The following is a 24,902-nucleotide window of genomic DNA, read 5'->3' on the forward strand; positions in this document are numbered from 1 at the left end:
GAAACTCAAACAATACTATTAATACCCTGTTTTGATGCATAATTATTTTGATTTCCCTCATTAAAAACCTTTTAAAATCCTTACTCTTATTATTTGTGGCCACATAATCTCAAACTGAAAATGTAAGAAAAATCCAATTTTCAACTTGATCACAAATAAATCTCATATTAAGGAAGCATTATTTTTTCCAAACTCACCATGCAACATTTACTGGTGCCCTGCTGTTATACAAGCTTCTTTTTCTAATAGGACAGCAGTTTGACAGGCTGGTCCTGTAACATTTGACCTGGTTGAAGCATACAGAGACGAGGATCTTTGAACATTCCTTTCCACATCATCCAGAGTCCTGGGTCTTCTCATAATTGTTCTTCTGTTCAGCTCAGTCCACAGGTTTTCCAGAGGATTTAAGTCAAGTCAAGTCAAGTTTAATTATATAGTGCTTTTCAGCAACAAGGCACTCAACATTTAGGTATCTTGTATGTCTTCCAGGAAGATCGTTATTCTCCTGTAAGACCCCAATGTCAACCTGTTAACATTTTCTGGCTCCCAAGAGTTTTAATTCAAAATGTCCTAGTACCTTAAAAAGTCCATTATGACATGCACTCTAAGGTTCAAGGAGAAAAAGGGCCACAGAATGATAGATCCACTACCGTACTCTACAGTCTTAGTCTCATTTGACCAAAGCATTCAGTTCCAGATAAAAGCCTAAATTAGCTAGAATGTAGGTGGTATCTAGAGAGCTTTTCATCCCCGGTATCGTTCTTCTCACTGTGCATGCTATAATAAACATAGATCCTTATTCAATAGCAGCCAGTGGCTAAAACAACAGGTCCAGTTGTGTCACATCATTTTAAACCCTGGAAAACATTGGAAGTTCCTAAACACTCAGATGTGAAAATGTAAAGGTTAAACAAATAAAAAAAATGCTTAAAGATTTCCTAATTTTCAGTGCCTCGTATTAAAATTATATTTATTTGCAATATAGAAATAATCTGGATCTGGATTTAATCCGTTTGGCAGTTGTAGACCTTCATAAGCATCCAACACCCCAAATCTGAACCTCTTCCAAGTTCCAAACTCACATCTCCCCCGCTTTGCCCTCAACATTGATTCGGACTTATCTGCTAAAGCCTACATCCCTGCTGAAGTCAACACTTCTCCTCTCTGCTCCTTCGCAAAGTGTGCCTGAGTGGATTCATGCATAGGAGATTGACTTTGACCTATGACCTCAGTCAAACAGCTGAAGAAACAGGAAGTTCTCGTCAGCAGCTGGATGGAAGCCAAATACCCACCTCATACTCTCTACAGAAAGGTTTCTCCCACAAATGTAAACAAGAAAGGCAAATTTCGACACAAAAGTAGTGAAAATATGACGAAAAGAAACAAAAACATAAATCCGAGCTGCAAAAAACAGGAAAAAGTCACTTCTGTAGGATGCTGCAAACTGTCATCTAACCTTTTTTCACCACAGCAGGAATGTGTTCGGAGTCATTAGAGCGAGTTGAAGAAATACTGTCAGCTAAATAAAAGCAGGCTTAACTGGATAATTTAAAGTCAAATGCCCTTCATGCTGGGAACATATTGTGTGCGGTAGATTGAAGTCTGAGGTTTTAAGCCCCGGAAAGAATTAACTATTGTAAATGCACTGGAAAATTACAGCTGTAAAAGTTCATGAGGAAGACACTGTGAGATTTGTAAAAGCTGGAACGCAAATGGATTCTGAAAATGTAAGACATTTGACAGAGGGGAGTCAAAACAGGAGTATGGAAAAACAAAAAGGAGAGGGGAGACCGAAGCAGGAGTGGAGGTGAAAGGAGAGCTTCATTAGTGGGGAATCAGTTGGATGTAAAGACAGTAGATGTGATCATTAGCACCAAGAGGGATTCAGACACGCCACTGTTTATCCTCCCACCTCTACACCAACACTGTGCGTGCTTCAGAGCGGAGTGCAGAGGATGAAAGGATTCGTGGGTAAAAATTTCCCACGGCTTCTCATTTATTTTATCCCTCGTCTTCAATCAATCCAGACCCTGCTCGTCTCGACACAGAAGCATTGCTGTCCTGCCACTCGCGACCAAACATGTGACATTTTACTGCAGAATCATTTTCAAAGATAATATTTGTGGCCCAGAATGATACTCGCAAAATAAAAGTGTTTTATAAATGTGGCATTTTACAGTTAAACTGCAAAACATCCAACAAACCACTTTCCCCTGTAGGTCTGCTTTACACTGTTTGTTCTCAACCCAAAACTCCAGAACTTTCTCTAGCATTTAGTTAAAGTGACTTTAACTTGTAGAACAGAAACTCTTAATGTTTTTTAAACCATTGCTTTTTAAAACCAGTGACGGGTCCACGCCTAGTAGTTTGGATGTGAATTTGGGGTCATTGTTCTGTTGGAATATCAAACTGTGTTTAATTCTAAACATTTAACTGTTGAGTTGAGGTGAAGTTAAAGAAAATAGAGGTAGTCCTCTGACTTGTAGGTAATACCAAAGCACCACTGAAGAATGGAGGAAGGCCCATCCAATGATGCTACCACCTTGCCCGACGGTTGGTACAGTGTTCTTAGGTTCTAAGCTTCACACTGACTTGTCATAGCAGCCAAGCAGTTTAAACTCTGTCTTCTATGACTATAACAAGTTCTCCAGAATGCTTTAAGCTTCTGTAAGTGGGTAGCTTTTAAAAACAGTTGAGCTAGATGATGATGATTTCGGAACCAGAGCTTTTTTGGTCCATTCATGTAGATCTAAAACTGATTTCAGTGTGAACATTGACACTGGTGCTCCTACGGTTTCCAGTTTATGACCGACTTTCTTTGTTACTGGATTGTTCCTAAACACCCTCACCAATTTTTCCCTTTATTTATCGTTTTATCCAAAACATGGTGAGAGCTGATAATCTTTTAACCTGCAGTTGTTTAGAAATAACTCAAAAGCTTTCCCAACTTGCGTAAATCTACAATTCTTGAATCATTAGTAAATTTAATTGTGATTAATTATTGTTTTTTAAAAATATCTTTCAGTTGTTTGTTGTAAAATGCTATCAAATTACTGAAAGAACTGCTCCAATTTTCAATAAAAAGGCTAAAGGTCAGTTAGGCCCATATTAAGTGGATGTAGGCTGCTCTTATTGGTCTAAAAAGAGTGTGGGGCCATTTGTTGACAGCAGTGAGTACACAAAATGCTTATCTGCACATTTTAATATTGGATTTCCTCTGAGTGTAAAGGTTTGGTAAACAGGCAGCACTCAAAGCTCTGCAGAAAGTAGAGTTCACACTTTGTTAGCACATTGCTCTGCTTATTAATCTATGCAGCAGATTGTTGCAGAGTTTCTCGTAGCAGCAGGACGTCAGCAGACGTGTTGAACGATTCTCGCTGTGTTTGAGAGCGAAAGTAACAACTAACTGATCAATACAAACCAGCCACAGCTTCCATTCATGTTTTCAGAGTAAAGACCAAGCAACAAACAAAACTGTTAATTCCACAGAGGAGCTCCGACGTCGCCCATACAAACGTCCTCAGGGAAAAGATCATTCTCCAATATTCAAGCTGAAGCAGCGAGGGGGAAAAATGCAATGCTGCGTGCGGGTTTAAATCTGCTCTTGGTATCAGCTCCCTCCTGTGCCGCCCTTACTAATTTTCTATTTCTATGTAAATTCAGCCTCTGCCTGAGAGAAGGCTGCCGTGCACAAAATGAGGCGTGAGGCAAAGTGGCAACAAACCTCAACGTCTAGGCTGCTGCCACACATGCTGCTTTCAACTGTTGCGAACAGGAAGAGGTGTGGAAAGAAAGAAAAGAGAAAGGCGTTGCAGAAAACCTAATCAAAATGGCCCTTGCATGTTTCTTTTGCAGGGTTAATTAATTTTTTCTTTTTTTTTTCATTTTCTATTCATGCTTTATTTGGAATAGCTTTGCTCTATGTAAAAACACGATCCTGTTGACTGTTTAGTTTTCATCGAGGCCAACTTTTCTCTTTCTGTCCTTTACAGTGCCTTCATCAGTAAACTCTCAGAAACTCTCAACTTTCATGAATACTCAAAAGAACACTTTTTAATTTTTTTTTTTGTTAATGATTTTTGAAACAACTTCAAGCAGAAAGGGCTTCTTTTGTTGTAGCAGATTTTACCTCTGGTGTGAGGTCAGAGCAGCAGCAGAGCTGTGCGTCATTCTCTGCAAACGTCAGCAGACGTTCTGCTGTATCCAGACGTCAGATCAGTGCTTGTTTCTGTTCCACACTGAAAATACACATGTTCTGCTTTGATCTGCACCCAACGTGTGGTGCTGTACATATCTCAGACGGATTACCTGTATAAGTAAGAGTGAAATATTATTTTAAAATATCCATATAAAATGTCCATTTTCTGTAAGTGCTTAATTCTGCTTAGTGTTGTTGTGTTATAAAATAAATATAAATATACATATAGATGCATTTTTCATTGGAAAAAAGAAAAGGGATAATTTACATAAATTTACAAATACTCTAAAGGTTTTTTTTAGGATTCCAGGTTTAAAAGTTCGATTAGTGATCCAAAATATTTTGCCATTGCAACACATTTAAAATTTTCACCAGAATAATGTTGATTGATTTATTGATTGATTGATTGATTGATTGATTGATTGATTATTGTATTTAAGCACCCACCCCCATACAAAACAAGAAGGTCACATACAAATCACAGGCTCCACAAAAATATCTTTACATTTTGAAAATCATGCAGGATATAACACTTGCTGTGTTCTTTCCCAGCCATTGCAAATATAAGCAACAAATGCAAACATTTCCCTATCCTTCATCCACTTTAAAATTTTATCCTCAAACAAAACACATCCGTGTTACCTCTATTTATACATAAAGAAAGTCTTAAATCAGTGTACAAAGGACAGTAAGGAACTAAATGATGCTCATACCCCTGTTTGAGTGCCAGGTTTTTGTGAGGTAAACAATGAGATTATAATAAATCCTTTGCAAAACATTTACTCATTTAATTTGACATTCTTCTTGTAAAATTCAACAGAAAAACAAATAAATCTAATAGAAGAAAAAAAAAAAAAAAAGAATCAGCTAGATTACATATGTGTGCACATCCTTGACCTTTTACTTAAAGTTAAAACACATTTTGATTCAGGCTTTTTCGTTGGAATCCTCATCTTAACTTGGAAAGTATTTGCCAACTCAACCTGCAGAGGTTCCTAAAATGTATTCGATCGTGAGGATATTCTGTTAAATTTAGTTCTAGAGTCTGGCTAGGCTTTTTTCCAAACTTTCATTTTCTTGCATGAAATCATTTTTAAGTGGATGCGGATGAATGCTTGGACTCACCCTGATGCTGAAAACTAAAATCTCTCTTCGTCTTTAGCTTTCTATCAAACACCTGAAGGTTTTTCATCAAAGGTGACAAGTATTTGGAACTGTTTATAATTTCATCCACTTTGACAAAAACCTGGCTATAATTAGATGAACATTAATCCCAGAGCATGATGTTGTCACTACCATGTTTCACTGTGGACATTTACTTACTTTTTTGACTCGTTGCCTCAAAACTTCAATTTTAGTTTCATCAGTAATTCCCTACACATCCTCAATCAACCACAAGGTATTGGTAGATTTTAGCCAGGTTTGGATGGTTTTTTGTTATGTTTTGTTTCAAAGAAAAGCAGAACATGATGTCTAAATAATGCTGTGAAAATTTTTGTTCATCTTGGTTTCTCTGCGACGACTATGTTCATTGCTTAGCTGATCAAAGTATTTAGATATACAGCACTGCATTCAGCAGGGAGAATTACGTGTTTGCATCTTTGTGTGCGTATTATCACCCTGCTCCCTTTCTCTACCCTTTGAATACTGAAGCTGTGTTTCCATGGCAACGTTGACCCTTGGGAGTCAATGTTATTTTTTTCCAGAGAAGTAGCCTCTTTAGCATTCCTCTTTCTACTCTCTCTGTCTCATCCATCCATCCCTCCCACTCGGTTTACCTCTTTCAGCCTCTCCTCCCCTCTCTCTGTTATTCACCAAAGCAGTAAAAAAAACTCTGCACAGTTCATAATAATTATAAAAATCCATTTTATTTATAAGCGCCTTTCAGGACACTCAAGGACACAAAAGTGGGCCAACAGTCAATGAAATGAAATGTTAAAAAAGTCATATCAAATCAAAGAAAAAAAAAGGAAAATATAAATAAGTAGAGTTGAGAAAGATGGGGTAATCTAAAGAGATGGGTTTTCAAACCAGTTTTGAACAGTGATAGAGAGTTGATGTTTAGTAGGTCAGGGGGCAGAGAGTTCCAGAGTCGAGGGGCAGAGCGACTGAAGGCCCTGCACCCCATGGTGGTGAGGCGAGCAGAGGGTACAGAGAGGGGAGGTTGCCTCCATTAATGGTAACACAGCATAAAATATGCTAAGATTTCTAATGAAAATGGAGCAACAGCAAAGCAATGCCACAAGGTGGAGACATTCACATAAAATAGAGAAAACAAAAAACATCCTGATAATGGCTAAAGCAGTGCTAGGCTAAATTACAGTTTTATCTGACAAAAGGAAAGATCTTAATTTTTTTGTGGCACAGAGAGCGGAACTGATTTCATCATCATTTCTAATAATCTTCGGGGATCCAGCCCACACTGATACCCATCCTTTTTTAAAACCGTCCACTTTGGAAAGTTTCCTCACCAAAAACGTAGGTTGCATGTATAGAAAAGATTTGTTATACAAAATATCTGGGTTAGTATGAATTGGGCCTTATTTAACCCCGATTCTGCTCCTTTGATATCATCCCTGTATGGCTGTACTGGACATGTGGTAGAAATATTTTCACTTTAATAACTTTTCTTTCTCTTTTTGTGCTCTGAACCCCCCACCCCCACCCCTTTCAACAGGCCAAGCTGATTGTCCCTAACAGTACAGCTGGGCTTATCATTGGTAAAGGTGGAGCTACAGTCAAGGCAGTGATGGAGCAGTCTGGGGCATGGGTCCAGCTATCCCAGAAACCTGAGGGCATCAACCTGCAGGAGCGTGTGGTCACCATCAGTGGTGAGCCTGAGCAGAACCGTAAAGCTGTGGAGATTATCATCCAGAAGATTCAGGAAGATCCACAGAGCTCCTCTTGCCTCAACATCTCCTATTCAAACATCACAGGGCCAGTGGCCAACTCTAACCCCACCGGCTCTCCATATGCCAACTCCACCGAGGTAATGCCAGCAGCAGCGGCTGCTGCAGCAGCTACGGCTTCCTCTCTGCTTGGCCAGGCTGGCTTGGCAGGAGTTGGAGCCTTCCCAGCCACCATGTCCAGCTTCTCAGGCAATGACTTGCTAGCCATCAGCTCCGCTCTCAACACCCTGGCCAGCTATGGTTACAACACCAACTCTCTGGGTCTCGGGCTGAATCCTGCTGCTGCTTCAGGGGTGTTAGCTGCTGTAGCAGCTAATGCCAACCCAGCAGCAGCGGCCGCAGCTAATTTGTTAGCATCATATGCCAGCGATGCATCTACCAGCGCAGCTCACTCTGCTGCTAGTCTTGGAGGCCTCTCCCTGGGATCCCTGGCTGCTGCTACAGGGGCCACCAATGGCTACTTGAGCGCAGCATCACCACTGATGGCGTCGTCTCTCCTGGCAACGGAGAAGCTAGCAGAGGGAGCAAAGGAAGTGGTTGAGATCGCCGTCCCAGAAAACCTTGTTGGAGCCATCTTGGGAAAAGGAGGGAAGACGCTAGTGGAGTACCAGGAGCTGACCGGTGCCAGGATCCAGATCTCCAAGAAAGGCGAGTTCATCCCGGGAACTCGGAACAGGAAGGTGACCATCACGGGATCCCAGGCTGCCACACAGGCTGCACAGTATCTGATCAGCCAGCGAATCACCTACGAGCAGGGGGTACGCGCCACCAACCCGCAGAAAGTGGGCTAAACCTGACAGCTGATGAGAAATGAGGAGGAAAAGAGGAAAAAAAAAGGAATGGGGGCCTGGGGGAGGAGAGTAAAAATAAAGCAAAAGGGAGAATGGAAAAAGGAGAGGAGAGAAAGAATATTGGAAGGAATCATTTGCGCCGTTTTCTTCTGCGTGTTTTCAGTATTCTATATTAAAAAAAAGTTTTTTGACTCAACGCAAAAATGTGCTGAGAAGATGAGGAGGGAGGGGAGCGAGTTATTACGCTGAAAAACCAAGAAAAAAATGTGTAAAATGTAAATAAGGTTTTATTACTTAACGTCTTGACCTTTTGGGAATTTTTATTGTTTGTTTTGTTGTTTTTTTTTTTTTTTTTTGTTCAGTAAATTAAGCTGTCTGTTTGTGTATTGTGTGGACAGAGCTGAATGCCAGGCAGACTGCCTGAGAGGCTACAGAGTGCGGGAGAAGGGGGGGGGGGGGGGGGGTTCGGGTATGGTGAGGTGGAGGGTTGGTGTTTACAGGGTACAACCCTCCTAAATCCTTTACAGATCCAAACCCTTCCCCTCTAGCCCTCACACTGTATTCTCAAACAGGTTTTCGTTTTTGTTCCAGGAAATTTGCCCCCTCCAGCAGAAATCCCCCCACCCCACCTTGCTTTACCCCTCCCCTTTTAACAGTTTGAAAAAGCGCAAGATTGCAAACTTCAGCCAAGTGTGTAAGGAAAGAAATGTCCTCGACTTCCTCCTTCCAGCTCCGCATGTGATTTCGCCTCCCTTCCCAGGAAAATGGCGAAGGGATAAGTTGAATCTTGCGAGGTGCAGGGGGAGGAGGGTGAGGGTGATTCTTTATTTGCACACACACGCACACACACACGCACACTACAACTTGTGTAGCCCTGCAGGCGTGTGACAGAACACACCACCCTCCACATGTGGCACTAATGTTTTGGCACATGCTGATGACATGATGTAGTGCGACGCCTGAACATGCCACCTCCGGCAAACACAGGCTCGTCAACATCTCTGTAGTCTCCTATAATAATAATAATACTAATGATGATATTGTCTTATTACTACAGGAATCATCACCATTGTCGCTATTTATTAATGATATCGCCCGTATAAAGCGCAGTCTTCTATTTTAATCTGTGAATTCAGGTTGACATGAATGTAACTGAGACTATTGTTTTGGTTTAAATCTTTTGTTTTCATGTAAGTGGACTGAAGAGGAATAGTAATGTCAAATAGTGTAATATATGTCTTATTTATGTCCAATAAGAGAGCCGCCCCAGGCAGTAGGATCCTTAGTGATATATCCAGTCAAAGAGCAGAACAGGAAATGCACACACACACACACTGAAAGGAAACATTACAATGCCGTATTTGGTGCTACAGAAGGGAATTCATCATATCTGTGGCGCAGCCTGCAGTAAGATTTCTAATTTAGCAGGAAAATATCTAAACCACTCACACGATAGACTGCAGTGCAGCTATATCAACTTTCAATACCCTTTTGTTTTGCTCAGATACTCCTTCTCATGATGCAAAATATCACTGCTGTCTGCAGCTGTAGTGAAACGCCCTGTTGTAGTTTGCCTTCAGAGCAAAACTGCAACTAAAATTAAATAATTTAGTTGAGCTGTTGAGTTGAGACTCAATCTCGGCTGAACTGCTGCTCCTCGGCGTGTGGTCTTCCAAACCCCTTTAGTTTGACCTCCAAACCACAGACTATATCAAGCAAGAGCACTTAAAGGCTAACAGCATACTACTGAGAAAATACAATCGTTGAGTAGGACGAAAAACACTGAAATAGGACAAGGGAACGTTATTTGTCTGGGCTCCACTGCTAAATCTGCAAGCCTTGTAGGCAGATTTGCTCTTCAAAGGCATCATGTATATCAGTAAAGGAGATAAATAACCTAACTAATACTTGCCCTTAGTCCAACTGCCAGGAAGTAAAGGGCAGATGACAAATTTTCAACAGACATCCAGGGAGCAGAGCTCCTGTTTGTTTACCACCCAACGTAGACCCACAAGGCTGATGAAGATGAAGATGCTGGTGTTTATTGTGTTGAATATATTTTGTTTGTGTTGTGTTTTTTTAAACAATCGGAGTACACTGAATTATTTTTTTGTCTTAATGCACTGTGAAGCTAGAGAGCAGTTTTCCCAACCTACGAGGTCAGGGATGTGTGCTGCAGATGGCATCATGACTGGCAGGGAAAAACAAACAAAAATCCACATATATGAAATATATGTAGAATGCATATGAAGAACTTCATGACGAAGCATGTCATATCTGAAGGAGTAGAGAGAGACTAGGTCGATGAAGAGGATCAATCAGTTGTGGTTCTGGTTAGGTCCATTCTGCCTCCCTGTTCCCTTTGTGATGAGAGGGCAGGATGTTAGGGGAGTGTTGGGTGTCCAGCAGCAGCTTAAGAAGACTGGATCAAATTCTACTAAATCTACTTTCAGTTCTTTAATGCAGCTCAAGATCCAATAGACAAATCCCTGGAAGGTCCGAACAAGAGGAGAGGGTGTGTTTGATTTTCTTTTACCTAAATAGCCTGTTGAGGGATGGGAAAACCTTTGATTCTTTGGTAAAAAAGAAAATAACAATCTGACCCCAAACCAGATATCGAACATGTCATTCTCTGTTGGAGCGCCAGTGAGGGTTTAATCTCCACAACTTGGTAAGGAGGCTTCTTTACTCCCATCTAACACCATCCACACCCTCCTCACCCCTCCCACCCGTCCTCAGTTTTCCAGTGCACTCCCATTCTGACACCCCCTTCTCCTCCTAACACATCGCTCCATGGGTGACTATGTCTGGTGTTCCGATCGATGCATGTCTGCTGCTTGCCCCAGCAAATGCCTCAGATTGAGTGTGTCCTGCTGTGGCCTGTGTGGGTAGTGGAGGCTGCAGAGGACCACACCTATGGAGGACGCAAGAGCTGGCAGGACGCAGTGGAAGAAAACACTATTAGTGTGCAGTTTAGATCAGTGAATTTTACGTTGTGACTCTGGAGGCAAGTATTGTTCAGCTGGAATCCCCTATTGCACAAACACATATCATGAGGTAGTATTTTGACTTTGTCAGGGGTTTGACTGGATTTCATGGTAAATAGTAAAAAACTCAGCGTAGGAAGATTATGCGTTCCCATTCTGCAGTGAGCAGATGCTGTGCTGCATGTAAACAAAATCATCTCTAATTTCTCAAGTGAAAATGTCAAACAATTTACTGCAATTTATTATTATTTAAATGTGCATTTAAAACTTTTAGGCATACCTTTTCACAGATTCATGGTTTTAAAGTCAAAAATACATTTTAAGGAATATCTGTATAAATTGAAAGTGCAATATGAAGAAAGCATGCATGCAGCACAGTATTGGCTCCTTCCAGAGGGAGAAGTGCTGAAACAGTTATTAAATACATGTGAGATAGAAATGATTAATGTGGGCGGGATTTCTAATTTAACTCATTGATCAAACCTTAAAATATTATTTTAGTTATCTCGACGTTAGGAGACTGAAATAAAAATGTGACAAGTACTGGAAGCAATACTCGTGTCGGCATATCGTGTTGTCCCGTCTCTTAACCTCTGTCTGCCGCATAGGAGCTTTTGGATTTAACCGTAGATGTTGGATAGGTTTACAAAAGTACATCTTTTTTTTTCCTTTTTGAAATTTGTGGAAATGCTGCTATTTAATAATAACTGATGTACAACGACAAGTTTGAAACATATCGGAACCTGTCCTTTAGCTGGAGCGGCTAGTTTTAAGTGACAGTGTAAAATATCGCTCTGTTAGATGCTGAAAATAAGTTCATTTTGTGCCAAAATATGTCTTGAAGGAGCTAAAACTCTAAACGTGTCAACTCAAAACAACATTAGGTATGAAGAGACCTCCTTTTATATTAAGAAAATGTGAAAAGTGCCAAATGAACCATATTTATAGTTAAGGGTGAAGTTCCCATATTTGTTTTTAGGAACTAGATAAACTAAGATGAAGCACCTCAGTATAACTTTGTGTTAAAGTCCTCTTTTGTCCTTCCTGCTAAGGAAGGGACCGCCATCTTAGTGTTAGCTGATCCTCTGGGAGATTCACATCCCAGAATGCAACAGCACTACAACTCTGGGGCTCCACCGATCAATATAGCGATAGGTTAGCATCATCGTGCTAAAGAAAATGTGACTAAGATAGCATTCTTAAATACGACCTTTTATAGTTACAACAAAAAAATAAAATGTATTTTGTGGAAATAGATGTTATCTTTTTTGCACGTCTATATTGCATGATATCAAAGTGAAGCGTGGACAAAAAAAAAGGAAAAAAAATTCAAAGAAACAAAAACAATTGAATAAAAATAGGAAGTGTGTGTTGTTGATTTTCTGAAACAAATCTCTGCATGTCAATAAGGGTAGAGCATTTTGATATCGTTTTACATGCGTTCAAACTGTTATTGTTATTCCATGCAGTTGCGTTAAACCTGCCAAACGTGCGCTACATATTTGATTTTCTTCTTACAACAGAAAACGTTTTTTAGAGTTTAAATTGACTAAACCTTCCTAAGAAGGATATGAACAAAGCTCTTGAACAAACCTAAGACTTTCCTTTGTGATATCTTAAGCGAGCTTGGACTAAAACATTTTTAAGTGCACATAAACAAATCTATATATTTATTAGGATTTAGTTTCAAACCTTGACAGAGATTGTCCACGAATGTTCTCATCATTTCATAAGTTTCACTTTTCTGACAACTGTCGTGCTGCAGGAGCTTCCATGTGTTTCTGTGTGGTTTTGTACTCTAACATTACTAACCTGTCAACACACTCTGCCGTGTGTTCTTTTATACCCCCACGCTCGATCTCTGGCTTGTCTTGGCATTGATGCACCTGATTTATCTGGAGCATTTAAAGTTATAGTAATGGTAAAAGTTTGATTAAACAGTTCTAGAGGAATCCAGGAACAGTGTGTGAGAAGGGGGTAAAAGCTCCCTCATCCCACATGTGTTGGAAACCTTAGAAACCTTGCTGCTGAACTTGGGACAGTTTGTGTTTTTACTTGGGATGCACCAATCAGGTAATTGAAACAGGATGATTTTCACATTATTTGCCTCTGACATGTTATGGCAGGGTTTTTATTTCCTGCTCAAATGCATCAAAACAGAAAACTGACATTTTTCATACTTTAAACACTTAACATGTTTTGAGTTAGAATAGGCATGGGCCCATATGGCATTTTTACAGTATAATAACTTGAGTGAATATACAGCAACAGTATTTATTTACTGTAATTATTATTTATGGTTATTTTGATGACTAGGCAATAAAATGTTGCTTATTGCACAGAATAGTGTACTTTATTGCAATTTTGTTTATAGAGTAATACAAGAATAACAACCTGATAATAGCTGGTTAAATAATCAAACTATTCATTGGGTTAGCCTGTGGTGATGGGTGGTATGGTGTTCTTCTAGGTTTCACACCTTGACTGTCCGTGTTTTTGTGGCCAGGAAATATTTCCTGCAGCAAAATTGATATTTTTTGTAAGTGAGTCAATGCTACAGTAGCCTTTTTAAACCATCTGACTGGCAGTGCACAGTGCAAGAGTTTTAAACTTTGGTAGCAGTTGGTTTTGAACCTGCAACGTTTTAAAAAATCTTAAGGAATTATTCTTTAATGTATCAGTGGGGATCATCTTGCAATCCTTTCCATCAAGAAACATTGGAACACATTTTCTCTGTCTATTGTGAATGTTACATTAAATTACTGAAGAAAAACTAAGCTAACCTGAATAAATTTGTATCTGTTTAGTTCTGAGATGAAAATCAGAAGTTACAGCTTAGGTTAAAGAAAACTGAAAATCAGGATTGGCAGTAAAAGCCTGATCGGTGCATCCCTAGTCTACGCTCCTTTAATATCCAGTCCAAGGCTCAGATCCCAAAGAAAGAAACACTATACAGTTCCAGTGTGCTTTGAATCCTAATACCTCCCCTATTTGCTTTATTGGCTTCAGCATGATCATTCTAAATATTTAATTTTTCACCACAGATTCTCTCTGTCATTTGTTTTTGTTTTTAAGTTAGAAAGTATTTTCATTGGGGTCAGGTATTGGAGCCTGGCCCAAACCCCCCATGAACAATGTTCCCATTCCTGCTCATACGTTTGCACTAAACTCTCTGCTGACACTGCATGGCAGGCCAAGCTAAGTTGGGGGTCAGTGTGTAAGACTACTGTAGATGTTTAGCATTAATGTAGATGTTTTGTGTGTTTAGATGTGCATGCTTCTTCTGTCCTCTCTGGGTTTGTCCGCTATAGGGCAGCCCTGTGCTCATTGTGTCTTTGTTGACAGCCAATAAGTCATCATTTTTCCCATGGTTTTAATCTGACTGTGATGAGTAGTGAAATGCTAATTTAACCCCTAACCTGCTTGACAGGTGAGCTCATAGCTTCTTCTATTTTTTTGGCCCCTCCACTCCACCTACCTCTAGAAACCTGCTCTCACCCACACATACCACCTGACACCCTTCAAACAACCTCCACAGTGTATTAAAGGACTTCACCCTACCTTCTTTTTCCCTTCCTACTCTCCCAAAACGTGGTCCCCATTGAAACACCAGCAACTGTAGACTGCATTTGTCATATCACTGTTCTTCGGTTTCTTCTTCTCGCTCTTTTTATTTACTTACTTTCCTGGTTTTGATTTGTATTGTATGCTTTAACCCGAACCTGTTTTAACAAAATGCCATTTCTGTGTGTAGCCTGTTTACCCTTTTTCCACACACACACGCTCAAAACACATGCTCCATGCCCTCTTTTTCTGCACTTTCACTGCCCACTCTTCCTCCTCCTCCTCCTCGCCCAAACATACACTCACAGCACACACTTTCCTCCTCCGCCTCCCACGAGTCTCTTCTCTCGAGTGCCAAAATAGAACAGAGAGGAAAACAAAAATGACAACAGCGACTACTACTACCATTCCAAGCGTTTCTTTGAGTTGTTCTTGTGTCTTGGACATTCATCCTGGAAGCACCCATGAAGCCAGCATGCTCCGCCCTCATAACATGATGTCGCTCATGACACCTCAACTGAACAGCACCTTGCCCCCCTACCACCACCACCTTCTCCTCCTCCTTCTCACCACCCCTCCACAGAGCTAAACCCGACAAGGATTAACCCCTCTGCAGGTTGGCTACCTACCTACTGTCCTGCCTCTCAACCCAAAAAACAAACAGCCCTACCGCTCATGCCAGCTGCTTTCCTAATTCTGTCATTTCTTCAGCCTGTTGGACTCCATTGATTGTGTGCCATGGTGTTGGGGGCACCTTTCACTCTCCTCACCTCTCTCCTCTCTCTGTACCTCCCCCGCCCCCACCTCTTTTCTCTTTCTTTCTCTGTGACCCCCCACCCCTCTCGCTCTCGCTCCATTTGATTTTTCTCAATGGGAAAGATTCAAAAACTCCATTTTCTAATGAAGATTTTTTTGTTTCTGTTTGTCGTTTAACATCCAAACCACGCACGCCGACACACCGCACCGCCCTCCGTGCAGTGGTGTGTGTGGGGAGTGTTTACGCACCGTCAGCTGCGCAGCCATCCTCTGTCTTCTTGAACTTTTTGAACTTTCACCCCCTCATGAACTTTATTGACCTTCCTCCTCCTCCTCCTACCCCACTTCTGTGTTCATCCAACTGTTTGGACGATAACTCTCCATTCCATCCCCAAAACCTCTCTGAGACTGTGCAATGCTAGCTGATATGATTGGATTTTTCTTTTTTGTTTGTTTGTTTGTTGCTCATCATTGGGGACATTTCTCTGAGATACAAGTCAAAAAAAAAAGGAAAAAAAAGACATGAAAGTAAGAAAAAGGAAACGCAGACAAACAAAAAAACGATAAAAACACTAAGCAACTGTTTCTCCACAATTTCATTTTTTTCTCTCTCATTGTAAATATTTTTGTCAGAGTTTTGCCAAGCTGTAAAGAGAGAAATGTTAAGCAGAAAGGGGCTGGCAGCATAAAGAGAGAAACTCGTGGAGGCGATCATCCCACTCCTGAATCCCATAGTTAGGTCTGCCTGTATAATCGGCTCTGGTAGTTCTACCGTGTTGCCCTGTGCTGTTGTTATTAGTGTTGATTTACCTCCTGTGTGCACTGTTAGCTTTCCTGTTGGCTTGCAAACTCTTTAGAAAACTGTGTTCATCAGATAGCAATTACTAACCACGAGAACTGGTCCAAGCCATTCTCGATGTAGGCTTGTTCATGTGCATTTGTTGATGTTTTTTCTAACAGTGAGTTGTAGTGGCATTAGTATGTTTTATTGTCAGGCCATAGTTATAGTGTTAGAGACATATCATTATGGAATCACTGAAAATACTTTCTCAGCTCCTCTGTGTTGGAAAAACCCCTGGAACTGAATATAATTTTTTACTAAAAGAAAGCAGTTCCTCCTGGGGTTTATAAAGAGGAGGCTGAGCTGCTAACGCTCTTGCAATACAGTCGTAGTTTACATACATAGATCCTCTGCAGGTGCCGCTCAACCATCCTGCTGTCTGCAGAACCAAACTCAGATCATATCTCCATGTTTCGCCTCGGCATCGAGACATTTTGAAAAGCAGTAATTTGCTTGAGATTCGACTCCACCATTTCATTGCATTGCTCTCAGCTCCACTCTTGATTTATGCTGCCTGCCCCATCGCCCTGAGAACACCACATGAGCTATTTATTTCTCAGACTATTATTGATATACTATTAATAAATAACGTCGCAACAAAAAAAGGGAATGACTGGAAAAAGGTGAATTAATACTATTGTTTTGTTTTTATTTTTAGTATCTTAGTGGTTGCTTTTAACAACATTCATTAACTGACTTAAAGATTATTGAATATTTAATGTAATTGTAGCATTGTGTTTGTAAAGCAAAAAAAAAAAACTAGTGAGTTGTGTTTCTTGACTTGTGGATTACCAGTGAAGTGGGCAATCTAGTGCTAATATATATATGAGGTCTTTTTTTTAAGGATTCTTATTTTGCGACAGCAACAGCAGTCATTATAAATGTTCATTTTAGCATCACCTGTCTTCCGTTGTCTTATTCTTCACCTTCCACCACACTCTGCATCATCACAGTAACACATCGCAAGTCCGGGGTGGGACCGAATGCAAGTTCGTCTGAGAGATGTGTGTTGTGTCCTGAATGAACAAGCGTATTGTGTTTTGTGGTAAATGTGTGCATGTGTTGCTCTGGTAACTTGCCTTTGGATGCATGTCTATCATGGTGTGTGTGTGTGTGTGTGTGTGTGTGTGTGTGTGTGTGTGTGTGTGTGTGTGTGTGTGTGTGTGTGTGTGTGTGTGTTAGTTCTGTGAGGGTGGGGTTCGGGGTGGGTGTTTCTGTCAAGTGTCCACCAAAAGCTAAAACCTGTCAGGCTTCCATGCTCCCTGATGGAACCTCCTGACGTTATAGCTGCAAACCCTCATCATGTGATCTGACTCAACTCGACTGTCCATAACCCCTTCAGTCACCTGACCAACCAAATCAGCCAATCACTGTCCACCACTACCGCCTACCCCTGCGCCATCCTTTGCTGCACACCACGTCAGCCCCATGTGATGTTCTCCATCGATAACATACTACTGTCACAATCTACTGTTACATGCTTACAGATCTGGGGATAAAAGCTTATGTAGCGTGTTTTCACTTTTATATTGCCAAGGGTTTAAAACCAAACAAAGCCCAGCCAAATTCAAGACAAGTGCACCTCAAGTTGTTTGATTCTTCAAAGGTTTAAATAAATTAAGGTTTTATCAGTTTTAACATGTCTGTTCCTTGGATTTCTACCTCCAAAACCGTGGAGGTGAAGGAAATTAAGCCTGTGGTGGTGCTCACAGCATAAAAGCTTAAAACAAAATCAATAGGAAACTTTCAGTGATGGAGAACATGTCCTTGTTGCTCTGGGTAAACCATCTCTGGGAACAGTTTTACTGGGACAATTTTTTTCAGATGAAAGCAGATGTAGTTGTCATGCAACGAAAATAAATTTGTATTTTTTTAAGGGATGGGGACAGACATTTGTGGCAGATGTGTCAAATCTCTATGTGTTAGAATGTATTTTGGCATGACAGTAAGCTGAACCTAATCTTCATGAGGTGCACTTATTTTACACCATTTCACTCATTTAAAATCATTGTTTTTATTTTAAAATCAAGATTGTTCTTTTCCCCAGAGCTGCATACTGCATCCTATTGTTCATGCTACTGTACGTGCTGCATACTACCTTTACCAGGTCAGAATCCACCTTAACCTGTTTCCATGCCAACCACAGAGGAGCCAGTTGCATGGCAACTGGCTTCCACTACAACAAACCAACCAACCAGCCATATTGCCCAACTGATGAAGCCCGCCCACCTGTCTATGATTTGCTCTTAGAGGAAGAAGCAGAGGGAGAAAAAGGAGAGGATAGGAAGAAGGGAGGACAGATGAAGGAAAAATAATTGTGATTCTCAGGGTGTCTTACACAGATTTACTGTTTAGTCTGTTCTCCAGTCTCTCACTGGTGTCTTGTTGCCCCAAACTGAGCCCAAAGACGACCATAACCTCCTATGAGAAAATAATTTTTATTCCCTGATTGACCACTGACCAATTCTTCTCGATCAGCTGATTGATAGCATTGATTGACCAGTTCTCTTGAGAGATGGTACGCAGCCAGCTGAAAGAAGCTTGGCACTGTAACTTATGTTTACAACCCAAATGAGACCAACAACGCTGTTGACAGAATGTGTAGGACTTAAAAAAAGAGAGAGACAAATCTCTGAAGAGTACTTATTTCTAAATAATGGATCTTTTCGCTTACTTTTTATGTGACATGAGGTAATGTAATTTTTTTCAATCATTGCATGTGACTATTTTATTTGCAATGAAACTGTTAGAATGGATGGTACATTTGTGACGTCAGTGCAACTTTAAGATGCCGATGCTAGGAATCAGTCGGTGTCTAAACTTTTATGTCGCCCGTGAGGAGTGCTTTTGGACCAATGAATGCTAAATGTGTGACCATACAAAGCTGTAAAGGTTTTGTTTATTTGTACATGGTTATGGGTAAAATAAATCATTAAAGCAAAGTAACATCTTTAGTCTTAAGCAGTAAATCCTCACACTTGTCTGAAGAGTCAGCAACAGGAGGGGTCTTTTGCTTTGGATAATGATGTAGATGCACTATTCAGAGGTAAGTTTTAAGAGTCAAAGCTCATCCAGCATGGCTCCTGGGTATGATGTTTCCACTGAGGGTTCTAGAGGGCTTGACTATACATGTTAGAGCAGTAGTAGAACTGAAGACAATCAGGGTTTTAAAACCTTTATCGTCTTCCTTCCGATCCACAATGGGCAGGGTTCAACTCTATGACATATCCATCTACCCACAATCCTCCTGTGCACCAGAGTCATCCGACCAACACCTGCACCTTTTGCATCCACCATGATTCCACCGTCAGCTCCTGTGACCTCTGGCCAATTCGACTCTCTTCATGCCATCGGCTAAGCGGCTAGCTGCTTTTGGAGCTGTTGTTGCAAAGCCCCCTCCCACCCCCAGGAAATGGAGTCACACTTCACGGCATGGTACGAACAGCCACTTGTCACTCTCCTCCCACATACCTTTCTCCATAAGCCACCTAAAGAAGTTCCTCCAGCTTCCAGTGAGAAGATCAATCTGTATCCTGATGATTAAGGTTATTTCAGACAATATACATTTAGGGAACTGATTAAAACAGTTACAGTTTCTCCAATTTTATTGATGGTTAAAATTCATACTGACATTAAATATTTGAGAATTCTCTTTAATTTAAATTTTTTTGGAGGCTGAACTGCTGGGAACAAAATGCAAAGCAAAAAAAAATCAAAAAATCAAACTTTTCTGTAACTGTGAATTTCAAGCGACTCTCTAGGGGAAGCCAGCAGCTCTGGGGAGATGAGAAATGCCAGATATTAGAATTGAAATAAACATTGTCAAAGCAGCAGACTGTAAACATTTAAGTATTTTTAGAATAAAACTGAAAAATACATAAAGGTATTAAATCTATTCTTGCTCCAGTTAAAACACACTTCAGGTGAAAAGCATCTCTATTGAACACAAAGCTTCAGAGATCATCTAAGACTTATACTGAAAATTTAAAACGTATATAGTCTGCAAAATTTCTCAATTAAAACAAATTTGCTAAAATGGTCATAACACAGTTCAGACGTTTTAAACATAATAAAGGCTGCACAGTTATGAAGAAAATTAGGTAAATAAGGAACCAGGACTTACTGTAAAACCTTCTTGTTTGTTGGAACAAAGGCAAACATCATTGTAATTAAGTACTGTTTCTTTACAGATTCTCTTCTCACAGATTCAAATCCCAAAATACTGCACAGTTAGACAAGGAATAAAATAATACAGCAAAACAATAAAGACAAAAATATAAATTAATGAGATTAATGAAAAAGAGTGATAAGAGAGTACCAGGTGGCTCAGTGTTAAAGCAAGTGCACCCTAAGCAGAGGCTACAGGTTCGATTCCCATCTTTAGATGAGTACCCTTCTCTCTCTGCTCTTCTTCTTGTCGAGCTACAAATGAATAAAAGCCACCAGTGCCACAAAAACCTTTTAAAAAACTGAGGGATAAAAACAACACAAAGTAAAAATAAGACACTATAGAAAGTAATAACATTGGAGCGATAATGGAGTGCCTTTCAGAATAAATGTGCAGTCAGTGTTCAACATAAAACCAGAAAACTTATATAGGTAATGTTTAATACAATCATATTTAATAAAACTATTCAGTAACCTAATTCACTAAGTGAAACACAATGTATAAATTAAGCACACACAGACAGATGTTTTCAAGCCTTTGTTTCTGTTAATTATGACAATTTTCTGCATACAGCTAATGAAAACACGACATTTAAGATTAGAATATTACATCGGGCCAATAAACAACACATTCTTTAATACAGATACATGGGCTTATTGAAAAGTGTTTAAATCTGCATTAAGGTTATCATTGAAAGGTTCTTTTAATCTGAAAAATGAGCCTAATTGGAACACATGTATGACCAAAAAAACTGATACAACCAGCAAACTCGATGTGACGCAACATGAAGACAGAGCTAAAAATTGAAAATTACTTTAGCAAAACTTTACATATTAATTACATTTTCTAGGCTGTATGTTATGTAGAAAAATTATTAGTTTATTAATTACTTTGCTTATGAAATCTGTCCAAACCATCACATTTTAGGCTTAAAGTATTTGGTTTAACAGTCAAAAATGTTAATTTAAAAATAATTTAAACAAACTAGAGATTACATTTACTCTTATAGTTACTCTGAACAAGAGTCTGGTCTCTTTTGTCCTACAATTTTAATTTAGTGTAACATTTAACAGTTTTTACAGTATTTACATCATATTTATATGAAACGTTTCAGGTTTTTTTGTGCTATCAACAACTTTGTACTTAATGGGGTGTTTTGTTTCTATTGTTTGCTTTTTTTAAAGAAACTTCAATGCATAAATGGGCATAATCTTACTTTTAAAGTCATTTTTAGTTATATTTAATTGTTAAAAAAAGCTACGTTTTAACAAATAGGTTTAAATGTGTTATAGTTCTGAGAGAGAAAGTCATGAAGGGCCAAAATGGGAATCAACAGGTCAGATAGCAAAGAAAACCAAATATTGGTATCAGCCAACAAAAAGCTGATCGTTGCATCTTTGCTTTGAATAGATGCATGTATTAAAATACCAAGGATTACAAATAATTTAATTACAAGATAATTATAGAAATATACACTTTATAGATATTGTGTACATCTGTTATTTAGATTCATGTCAAATTTTATACTTTACACGTCTAGTACGTACACCCTTGGCTTTTTACTGCAGTTTTAATGTGCGTATGCCAACAGTGCAGTCACTCTCAAATACAAAGTACGTCTGTGTTAGCTCGATTCAGTATTAAAATGTTGCCAGGTGAGTGGTGAGATATACAAGCTTACCGTACTTCCTTGTCAAATATGTACTTCTTCTGAAAATATGTTCTGTATTTGTCTTCCATTTTGGATTTATGTTTACCTCTCAAACAATGGCAGACTTTAACCGGTATATCTGAGCTCAGCAACAAGGAGGCGGATGAAGTGACAATATGCTTTTTGTGGTGTGTAGTAAGACTGAGGTCACGTAGTCCACAGCTGCATGGTGTGAGCTACCAAAGTAATACATTGTTATGATTACTTGAATGCAATTTTAAATTGTAATTTAACTCTGGCTTTTTCAACAGAATTTTAATCAGCAAACTAATGAGGTTATTAACAGAATTAGTTTAGGTCAACCCAAGGGCTTGTTTATCTCTGTTATGGTCCAAAAATGATAGACAGCATCTTCACGGTCCCCGAAGCAGATGTATTAAGATCTTTAACTATGTGGGAAGGAATCACATTGTAGAACCTGTTATTAGCCATTGTGGATAAAATGAGTGTTAGTTTAAATAATGACCATGATAATTACCATGATATTTACAATGCCCTATGGTTATTATTTATTTTTAAAATGTAAAACTGTGTAATGACTGCAATATTAAACACTGATTTTGAATGAAGCGTCTCAGTTTAACAGGAATAATTCAACCAATAAAGAGCTAAATGTAGCAATAATAAGGAAAGAAAGACATCTCTTAAAAGACAAGACAATGTAAAAGGTGAAACCATTTTGATAGAAATAATCTGTTTTTATTTACTTTTTTTTATGCCATGTAAAAAAGTTTTCTAAACTTGAACAATGAACAAAATCAGTATTAGCATTATAGAAACCAAGCCCTTCTGCTAATTGCTGACCGATGTTTTTACTTGTCTCCACTGGTGTCTCTTCAAATTCAAAAATACTTTATTAATCCCAAAGGGAAATTAAATGTAGACTCTTGGTAGACCTCTTTCCCCTCACCATAATATTTATCTACCTCTATAGATTCTCGACCAGATTCAAGTCATGGTTCTGGATGGGCTAAAATGTAAACATAACTTTCAGTTAGAAGAATCATGGTGGTGCAATTAAAAAATGACCTTACCTGGGTGGTATAAAGGGCAGGTGTCAAATTTGTCAATACATAACACACTAATAATAATAATAATAATAATATAGTTCATCAATACATTTTTCCTGCTGGCTTCCTTTTTTTAGGTATCTTTAGTAAAAAGACTTTTTGCATACCTTTAATATATTTCAACCAAACCTTGATAATATTGATAATGTTTACTCACTGGCAGAATGTGTTCTGTGTAACTGTGTACTCCTTCACTTTAATAAAATAGCTGACATAAAAAGCTTGACTCTGATAGATTGAACAACACAAACAAGCAAAGACAGTCTGATCAGCACCAGCTGCCATATGATTGAATAGTTCAAATTAGATGTTCAAATTATCTATTCATTTTCCAAGACAATGATCACTTTAATTACAAAAAAGATATGCAGTTTATACATGCTACTTTTTTTTCCGGCTCATATTGAGTTTAAGAGAACTGCACATTCCTCCAACCTCCACAGTAGTTCTTCCTCCAACTAATAACTGTTTAGAAAACTGGATTTCTGTTCACTTTTAGCTTGTAGATGAGCAGAAGTTAAATGTCTTTCCCCCTGCCCTGAATGATGGTTAGAAAGCTTCTCACTGTGTTGTGATGGATGATACTGTGTCTTAGATCAATTCCCAAAGGAGTTGTAGGTTGTGTCAAAACCACAGAGGTTTTTCAGGATACCAGAGGTAAGTTACCCACTGCACTTAGAAAGGTTAAACTCACAATGATCTCCATCTTTGCATTTATTGTTACATGCCAAATAATTCTTGCAGTTTCCAGTTTTTTGGGGGGAGGAGCTTTAGCATATTTTTGTCCCAGCTGCCCTACTTCTGCCTAGGACTGAAGTTTGTACGGATAAAGCGGCTGTGCGGGCCCCAGAGGAGCTAGTCAGACAGCTTCTTTGATTAACTATCTGTGCTTCTGCACGCCTGCGACCAACATATAGAGCACAGCCTGAAAGCTGAAAACTAGGGCACTGGGATGTCATTGTGCTGCTGTTGCCTCCCAGCATCTGCATGTACTCTAAAGTTTTAGAGTAAAAGGAAGAACAGGGCCTAATTGCCACCAGAGATACTAAAAGTCATTTAATTAATCACAAAGTTAAACATCTTGCCAAAGAAATGCCTATGCTCTTAGCTGTAACTCTTTATCTCCTCCTGGCTAATCCATGCAGATTATCTGTCTTTGTCAGCGTTAACAAAGCTGCTACTAGTGCTAATAACTCACCTCTACTCTAAGAGGCATCCATATTGATTTCCTTCCCACTTCTTTTGCCCTTTCTACTTTTTCCCATATTCCCTAATTCATTAAAACTAATAATAAATGCCAGCACATCCCAGAGGAGCAGTACACCGAAATGTCCAGGTTGGTTCCTCTGAAGTCTTCTGGAAGTTGGTGTGCAGATAAATTAGGACCATCCTCCTGCAGAGACTCCAGTGTATGTGTAGCCTGAATCTCTGTTGCCAGCATTGGCTTTCATGGGCCATGGTTCACGTTTTCCACAATATATCCATTGTTTTACGGGATTAATACAGGAAAAAAATACTTATATGGTTTGTAGGTTGACAACAAACTGTAGGAAACAAACCAAAGCCTGAAACAGGTAAAACATTCCCACTGTAATGTACCTTTCCTAGTCCATCAATCACAGGATATGGTGTTAAAAAGTACAGCAGGCAGCCGGAAGAGGGACAGGTCATTTAGATTTAGGCTTAAAATTATTCATACGTCTGTTTCTGATCAGACAGGCATCTCTCAAAAGATGATAGAACAATGTAAAAGGAGTATAAATTCTGAAAGTAATCATTTAGTTTTATTTACATTTTCTTAAAGTATATCATGTCAAATGATATTTATACCTTTCCCAATAATCAAGGGAAATGTCTTTATTGACATTAGAGCTATCAAGTCTTTCTAATTATTTCTGAGGAGCTTT

General features: G+C 39.3%; 1 protein-coding gene across 4 annotated transcripts in view; it reads left to right on the plus strand.

Moving 5' to 3' along the window:
• Positions 1-18,992, plus strand: part of nova2 (NOVA alternative splicing regulator 2) — a 95,636-nt gene extending 76,644 nt beyond the window's left edge. For all 4 annotated transcript variants that reach the window (XM_047392347.1, XM_047392345.1, XM_047392344.1 and 1 more), the window contains one exon: positions 6,876-18,992. In XM_047392347.1, coding sequence (XP_047248303.1) covers positions 6,876-7,898 — 1,023 coding nt within the window. In that variant the 3' untranslated portion in view covers positions 7,899-18,992. The remainder of the gene's footprint in view (positions 1-6,875) is intronic.
• Positions 18,993-24,902: the final 5,910 nt, after the last annotated feature.

The sequence above is a fragment of the Girardinichthys multiradiatus genome, chromosome 18, assembly GCF_021462225.1.
Source record: "Girardinichthys multiradiatus isolate DD_20200921_A chromosome 18, DD_fGirMul_XY1, whole genome shotgun sequence".
NCBI lineage: Eukaryota > Metazoa > Chordata > Actinopteri > Cyprinodontiformes > Goodeidae > Girardinichthys > Girardinichthys multiradiatus.